The sequence below is a fragment of the Girardinichthys multiradiatus genome, chromosome 15 (assembly GCF_021462225.1).
Source record: "Girardinichthys multiradiatus isolate DD_20200921_A chromosome 15, DD_fGirMul_XY1, whole genome shotgun sequence".
NCBI classification, from domain to species: domain Eukaryota; kingdom Metazoa; phylum Chordata; class Actinopteri; order Cyprinodontiformes; family Goodeidae; genus Girardinichthys; species Girardinichthys multiradiatus.
The window spans coordinates 20,229,209-20,237,511 of record NC_061808.1 but is presented as its reverse complement, the minus strand read 5'-3'; the positions used below and the strand labels follow the sequence as shown (position 1 = coordinate 20,237,511).

At 38.6% G+C, this 8,303-nt stretch overlaps 1 protein-coding gene across 1 annotated transcript; it reads left to right on the top strand.

Annotated features, from left to right (window-relative positions):
- The first annotated feature begins 302 nt into the window (after nucleotides 1-302).
- Nucleotides 303-7,557, top strand: aldh8a1 (aldehyde dehydrogenase 8 family, member A1). Its single transcript, XM_047387434.1, has 7 exons — nucleotides 303-541; nucleotides 3,296-3,443; nucleotides 4,545-4,700; nucleotides 4,788-4,937; nucleotides 5,044-5,300; nucleotides 6,588-6,749; nucleotides 6,824-7,557. Exons 1-7 carry the CDS (start codon nucleotides 395-397, stop codon nucleotides 7,274-7,276), a joined length of 1,473 nt encoding a protein of 490 aa, XP_047243390.1. The 5' UTR covers nucleotides 303-394; the 3' UTR covers nucleotides 7,277-7,557.
- Nucleotides 7,558-8,303: the final 746 nt, after the last annotated feature.

Here is an 8,303-nt window from a genome sequence, read left to right as displayed (position 1 = left end):
TCTACATGCTTTGCAAGTGGGAAAACCTGAAAAATCAGCAGTGTATCAAATAATTGCTCTCCCCACTGTATTTCTGGTTCATATCAACGATGAGAAAGGCATAAAACTATTCCTGTTCTTGCAATTGCTTTGGAAAATTACAGCTTTTATATTTTAATGTGTTCTGTTTGCAGCTTCGTTAATTGCTCACCATTATTCTGGCTTGGAAGAATCATTTATCACCCCTGCAGCTGAACACCACACTATCTGGTTGTGAGAGTGGAGGCTGCACTGTGGGAGGGTCAGTACAAGACCTCCTTTACATAGGTTGGCATCTGAGGCTCCAGTCTGTAGCAGCCAGTTGTCATTTTTGCAGTTTCTTTTATTAGTTCGGACATATTCTGTTACTACAACCATGCCAAAAAGCTCGGAACAGCACTCTTACTTGGTTCTGGAGAACTACATTGGAGGAATGTTTGTCTCTTGTAGAAATTACATTGACTCCTACAACCCCTCCACTGGTGAGGTGTACTGCAAAGTACCAGACAGCAGCAAAGAGGAGGTAGGGAATTGTCACAAACATAGGTCATCATGTCTTTTAATGGCTTCAACACACATTTAGTTGTTCGGCTGCAATGTCCTGATTTTTTTTCACATGCACAGGTGAATAACTGTAAAATAATTAATTTTTTTATCATAATATCTGATATTGTACTGATTTTAATTTTAAACATTGTTATTGATCTTTAATTAAATGGCTGAAAGAGTTTTTAAACATGCAGAGGAGTTTTTTGCTGATAAATGTTGGTTAATTTAGACATTATAGCATTTCAGCAAGAAGCACCTTTGCTCTTTGCAGATACAGCACTGAAGTAATCATTAAACACCCATGTCAATAAACTCTGACTTTTATTTCCTCACATGGGAAAGCGAACTATTCGTAGTTGTTCTGAGAACTAAATGTTTTATGTTTGTGTAATACAATTTTAAACGTGGGTATTTTTTGTTTAACAGGACCATGTTTTGATACCACAGAGCTGTGGGAAAGGTGTTCTCTTAGGTCACCTCTTAAGGAATAAAAACCTAACTCTTTGCACAAGTCTCTTTAACAGCATGAAGTGTCCAAAACATCATTGTATCAAATCCATGTAAATAAAATGGGAATTGTCTCAGGAAATGCTACAAGGACCAGAAAGGTTTAGTTTGGGCTATCACACCCAAACTACACAATCCAGCAAACAACAAAATACAACATATGAGAAAGACTTGTGTAATGAAGAATAGAAGCCCAGGAACTGAAAAAAAAAAACCAAAACAGATTTTCAGTGTTTAAAAATAAAAATATACAAAATAAATTAAGCAAAACAGATATAGCAACTCAGTTCTATTTTATCTTTTGTCTTTTCCTCACTATAAGCTGGTCATTGTCTATTGGCTGTTTCATATCAAACATTTCACAATATAAAACATTATTTGTTGCTATATGTTTTCACAGGGTCCAAGAATAAAAAATTATACTGCGTGTTAAGTAAAAAAAATGAGAATGTAGAGAATGAAAATATACAGTATATGAAAATCAAAAGTTAAAGATGAGATAAATGCTAATAAAAGGAATACTGATGGTCTAAGTCTAAAATGATGGTTCAGGCCACCTCATCTTAATAGTTATCACCCTGACTGAAGCTCTGATTTAAATGAGTTGTGCACCCCTATTCTTCTCACCACAAAACAAATATAAATGATCAAGATCTTATATTTATATACAATTCATGTTTTTAGCGCATTATGAGCTGGATGTTGAAAACATTTACTCCCATTATATAGGCAATGGCACAGAGTGAAGCAGTTGAAGCCACATACATACACTATAAAGAAGACAATAATTTTTTGTCTCACATTAAATCAGACTAGACTCCCTCTGTTAGAGCCAGTTAAAATAACAAACATTATTTCAAGTTTTACAATGCAGAATCATTAGAGAGACATTTTGTTTGGATTGTTTTTATTACTTTCTTTGAAGTCAGAAGTTTGCACCTACTAAAATTACTATGCCTTTTAACCATTTGGGAACGACTAGATGGTGGATTTTTAAGCTGCTGGCTGGTTAGTGTTGAGGTACAATAATGCTATCATTGATATCCTTGCGGCCTCAACCTCACCCAGTCCGGATGTCGTGAGAAAGAACAGATGAAGAGCAGGAAATTAAGATTAACGCAAGTTTAATTTGGGAGATAACAAGTCCAATGATTTCCTATGCAAAATGAATATACAAAATAACACAAAGAAAGAAAATTACATAAGGCCCTTACGGAGAGAGATCGCAGATTTCAGCAAAGCATGGCTGTCTTTACCCCGATGTCTCTGTCATTTACAAGTTCCAGAACATCTTTATACTATTGACTTCAAAGCTTACTGACAGTGCCTCCCCCTTATGCAGTCTGGTGTTGTAAATCAGCCAAGCTCCCTTGTGGTATCTATACCATGCTCAAAGTTGAACTTTATTGCTTTATTGTCCCTACAGCCAGCTTTTACTGCTTGCAGCTGTTGAGAACTTTCTAACCTCTGTTTCATCCTTGTGCCATCCTGACTCCTGCTGTGATCTGTGATCTCTCCTCAAGGCTCACTCATGTTAAATCTCAGTTTAATGTTCTCACATGCAAACTAAACTAATAGCATGAAAGTACATGATTTTAATTCTCAACATTAGCTTACAGAATTTAAACTAAATGGTGCTAAATTCACACCTGTGGTTGTAAATTAAGGCAATACCTCAAACATACTGCTTCCTTGTTTGACATGATGGAAAAAAAGTTAATAAATCTGCAAAGATCTGGTCTTTATCTTAGGATACAATTTTCAGATGAAACAGGAAGCCAGGTTTATCTGTTCAGACAATTATGCAAGCATAAACTCCCTGGAAAGACATTTTCTGTGTCCCAGAGATGAACTTGACTTGGTGTGACATGTGCACATCAAACCCAAAATGAAAACTTAAGACCATGCGAAGATGGTGGTTGAAGCTGGTAATAAAGTGTCATTATCCAACGAAACAGGTCCTATACCTACATGGCTAAGTATAGGACTGCTTGTCATCACCTGCAGCTGAGTCAATCCAGGTGGAAGGGACAGACATTGTGACAAACTGTCACTAGTGAAACCTGGTTAGCTGATTCCATAACATAGAAATGAATCTGAGTTGAAGGCAACTATCCTAAAGGGTTTTGAATAACACAAGAATGAACTTGTTTTCATCTCTAACATGCCAATGATAATAGAGCCTTGAACCTTGAGCCCTTTCTATGCCTGATGGCTGCAGGTGGACGCGGCAGTGGCAGCGGCTAAAGAAGCCTTTCCTGATTGGTCAGCTCGTAGTCCACAGCAGCGAGCAGAAGTCCTCAACAAGCTGGCCAACCTGATTGAAGCCAACATGGAGGAGTTCATTCAAGCTGAGTCCAAGGACCAAGGTTACTTATAGTGTGTTATTTTATCCACATTATTAAGTCAAGAGCTTAAACAAAGGGGTTTCCATGGCTGAGCACCTGTATCCAGCCTTAGATCACCAAATCTGCATCAAGCATCAGATGCATGGGTGTAAAGGACATCAAAACTGGACTCCAGAGTAGTAGTAGATGAGTTCTCTGGAGTGGCAAATCTTGCCTGTCATGGGCCAGCCTGGATTTGGCACTTCCTGACTACATTGTGTTAGGTATAATGTTTGGTGCAGAGGGATTATGGTGGAGTTGGGTTCAGCTCTATGATTCCAGTGAAAGATACTCCTAATACTTTAACATACCATGACATTTTTGATCATGTGATTCTCCTGATTCAGTGGGAACATGATGGGGATGGAGCTTTCCTGTCTCAACAAGGTTGCACACCAGAGTTTGGTGTTTTCAAATTTAACTAGCCTTCAAAGTGCCCTGACCTCAACCTGATAAAACACCTTTGAGATGAGTGTGGAGAGTACAAGCCAGGCCTTTTCCTCCTATATTAGTGTCTGGCCTCACAAACTCTGTCCTAAAAGAGTGATGTTAAATATTTCCATAAATACACTTCTAAACCTTGTAATAAACCCTTCCAATAAGCCCCTGTGGCTGTAAAAGGCTGGACCAACACCATATTAAAGCATTTTTATTAAGATCAAATGTATTAAGATGTTATTATCATTACACTACACAAGTAAGTGTAAGGTGTGATGTGAACAAGTGTGATGACTGAAAATCTGGGGTGCCTCTCTTGTGCAACTGGTGGAGCAGGTTTGTGCAATAGCCTGCATATAATATTTCCCCTTTTCCAAGTATTCATTCACCTCCCTACTGAATGATCACAATATGCCAAAAGTAAAAAAAAAAAAAAAAAATGCTAAAAAGCTAAAGGAAATAATAAATATCTGTCCTGCGCCTGCTGACCTTTTGTAAGCAGTATGTTTAAATGTAGTTTCTTTAATGTATACTAATAGTAATAATTATTGCGAAATTTGGGATATCAGCATTGTATTTATGTTGTATAAGTGAGCCCTGAATTAATATCATCCAGCGCTAAGGTTTTTTTTTTTAACTCTGCAGGTAAAACTGTGACATTTGCTCGGGCCGTGGATATACCCAGGTCTGTCCAGAACTTCCGCTTCTTTGCATCATCCGTGCTCCACCATACCACCGAATGCAGCCAGATGGACCACATGGGCTGCCTGAACTACACCGTTCGCTGTCCGGTTGGAGTTGGTGAGAGTTTGGTTTGTTTGCCTTAGAGTTTGCAAAGGTTTTGCTTGAGTCATGAGTGTTATTAGATTATAATTGTTGTGTGGTTAGCTGGCTTGATCAGTCCCTGGAACCTCCCTCTGTACCTGCTAACGTGGAAAATTGCACCGGCAATCGCCACGGGCAACACTGTGGTGGCCAAACCGAGCGAGATGACCTCTGTGACTGCTTGGATGATGTGCAAGCTTATGGAGGAAGCTGGTAGGACTACACTCCTCATAATGCAGTTGCATAATACTAACATATGATGTTCTCATGTAACTTCATATCTCCTTACCTGTTTTTTTGTCTACTCTTTGTCCTTCAGGAGTCCCTCCAGGTGTAGTCAACATCGTGTTTGGCACTGGTCCAAGAGCAGGAGATGCCCTTGTTGCCCACCCAGATGTCCCGCTGATCTCCTTCACCGGCTCCACTGCAACTGCCCAGCGTATTACAGAGCGGAGCGCCCCCTACTGTAAGAAGCTCTCCCTGGAGTTGGGAGGTAAAAACCCAGCCATTATTTTTGCTGATGCAGACCTAGAACAGTGCATTGAGACAACCGTTCGCTCCAGCTTTTCCAATCAGGTAAGCAAACAATAATCATGGTTTAAAAACATTGAGATTTTTATTTGTGTGATATTCTCTATATACTTCAAATCTGAACATCATAAGATTTATACAACCCCGAAAGATAGATTTAGAAACAAATCCAGAACAATGCACCTTTTGATTTATTTGTTTAGGAAAATTACCGACCTGATATTATAAATCAGTGAGCAACAAAAGTATAGAAATCTTTGTGTTCAGTTTATGGTGCAGCCTCCTTTTCTCAGCACAAGTATTGCCAGTAGACTAATAATACACCCTTTTTATCTGATTTACAAAACAGTCTTGGACTTCAGTGCATCATATTCTTGAATTTCTATTGGTTTAATGCCAAAACGTACTTGTTCTGAAATTTTCTCATTGCTTTATTGCAAATCTAGCTTTGCGTTGTGTTTAAATGATATAGGATGATATGTTGCCTAAGGTAAATCCTGCTCCAGTCTTATCACTATGCATGAGTTGCTGTATCATACCAAATGCAATTTCCACCGAAGAACGATTGCCTTGATTTTTTTTTTTTTCACCTTTAATAAGACAAATACCCTAGAGAATACATGAAAAATGAACTAATCTATTTGGAGAAAACATAAAAAAGCTGCAATAACCTAGTTGAATAAGTATGGACATTTGCAAAAGTTCTGGAAATGATTCAGATTGTGAGGAGATGTCTTGTCCACAGCCCTCTCCAGGTGATCACTACTGGACTCCAGCTAGGCCATTTTAGAACATTACTTTTCTTCTCATGAAGCTGTTCTTTTGCTGATTTTTATGTATGACTCAGAGTCACAGTGATGCTGGAAAAAAAAAATCCCTCTTCATCTACAGATTTCTAGCACACCAATAGGTTTCGGATCAATGCTGAATGGGATTCGGAGCTGTTTGTGATTTTATCCACCTTGACAAAATTGTAGCTTAGTCTCAAGAAAAGAAAGCCCAGATCATGATGCTACTACCACCACCAAAAGTTCAACTAAGTATAACATGTATGTGTAATTATTATTATCATTGGTAAACAGAATATCAGGTTTTTTTTTAAATTTGCTTGGTTTTTTGCATACGTTCTTATTGTTAATGAAATGAAATGAATGAATGAATTAATTAATTTTGAAGTGATTTAACACATGGCCTGCTCTTCAAAGAGGGCGCTGTGATGGTGGCAGTAATAGCTAACATTTAGGAATGTTGTAGTTTGATGGGAATTGTTGTTTGTACTATTTACCTCTTATAATGAAATTCCTTACTTTCTCCACCATTTTCTCCTCACAGGGAGAGATTTGCCTGTGCACCAGTAGAATTTATGTGGAGAGGAACATTTACTCTGAGTTTTTGGAAAAATTTGTAGCTGCAGCTAGGAAGTGGAAGACTGGTGATCCATCTAACCCAAGCAACCACAATGGAGCTCTTATTAGCAAAGAGCACCTAGAGAAGGTGAGCTTTTATTTTATTTTATATTTTTTTGTTGCATGCTTTTTTGTGAAAAATTTTTCTTCTTTAATCACAAGGTTCGCAGCTTTGTGGCGCTTGCCAAATCAGAAGGAGCCATAATCCACTGTGGTGAAGGAGTCGACCTCCTTGATCTTCCTGAGCCCAACAAATCTGGCTACTTCATGCCCCCTACAGTTATCTCAGGCATCTCTGACTGTTCCCGGGTCATGCAGGAGGAGATCTTCGGCCCGGTCACCTGCATCTGCCCCTTTGACACAGAGGATGAGGCCGTTGTCAGGGGAAACGGGGTCCGCTATGGCCTGTCAGCTACTGTGTGGTCCAGGGACGTGGGAAGGGTTCACCGTTTGGCCCAGCGGCTACAAGCTGGACTGGTGTGGACCAACTGCTGGCTGGTGAGAGATCTGAATCTGCCATTTGGTGGAATGAAACACTCCGGTGTGGGCAGGGAGGGAGGGAAAGATTCCTATCACTTCTTCACAGAGGTGAAAAGCATCACTATCAAACACTGATGTGAACGAGTGTCATGATAATACTGGAAAGATGATTTATACAAACATGGGAGAAATTGTATTTCTTATCTTTGCATGCATCAATGTTTGCCAGCAGCTATGCAGAATTTTATCAATAAATTTGTCTTTCCATCCTCACGGATATCTAGAACCAAGAATTAAGTTACAACAGTTAAAGATTGAAGTCATACAACGTACATGTTGAAACCATAGAAATGTATACAGTAATACTTTAATGTCCAATGAAAAGCCAATAAACAATAATACTGTTATAAAAAGCATAAGTTTTCTTGAAATTCATTTTTGATTAACCATCTTATACACTTTAGAGCGTATCTAAAAAGTATGTTTTCATCAGGACAAACAACAAGGTATGCACAAACAACCCCCCAAACACCCAACCCCCACAACTGCCTGTTATGTCATCAAACACCACACTGAACAGACTATCATTAATATGTCTTCAAATATTGCGGCAGAATATTACCCTTCATAGAGGATAACACATTTCAAAAGTCTGCCAGCTCTTGTTTTACATTGACTGCATGTCTTGTCCTGTTTTGATATATAAGGAATAACCATAGGGTCTGACATCATAGTTTAAGACATTAAATGGGTGAATAGCATTTTCTGAGATTACTATCCATCATATAATAAAGCAACACCATCAAAAGGAGAAAATGAGGGTGATGATTATGGGCAAGTAGATAAACTCTGGTTCAAATCTAAACAATAAACATACAAGAATTCAGCTTCTGAAAACATCTTACGCTCATCTCGGGGCACAGGCAGCGGATCATTTATAGGATAAATGCACAGTGGATCTCAAAAGCGTTGCATAACACTGTATTGTAAGCAAGTGAGGAAATAATTAAGTAAACAGCATTTATGCAGCACTTTTTACAGACAAAAATGTTGTAAAGTGTACCCCCTCGCCTGTCTATGTATACACCATACCATAGTAAAGGAAGTTTATCAGAGAACATTGTGACATTACACTCACTGAAAATGTTCAGACAGCAACACT

Coding starts and splice junctions, on each gene's coding strand:
- aldh8a1 (XM_047387434.1), top strand. CDS start 395: ATGCCAAAAAGCTCGGAACAGCACTCTTACTTGGTTCTGGAGAACTAC. Junction 3,444..4,544: donor AGCTGAGTCCAAGGACCAAG/GTTACTTATAGT, acceptor TTAACTCTGCAG/GTAAAACTGTGACATTTGCT. Junction 4,701..4,787: donor TCGCTGTCCGGTTGGAGTTG/GTGAGAGTTTGG, acceptor TTGTGTGGTTAG/CTGGCTTGATCAGTCCCTGG.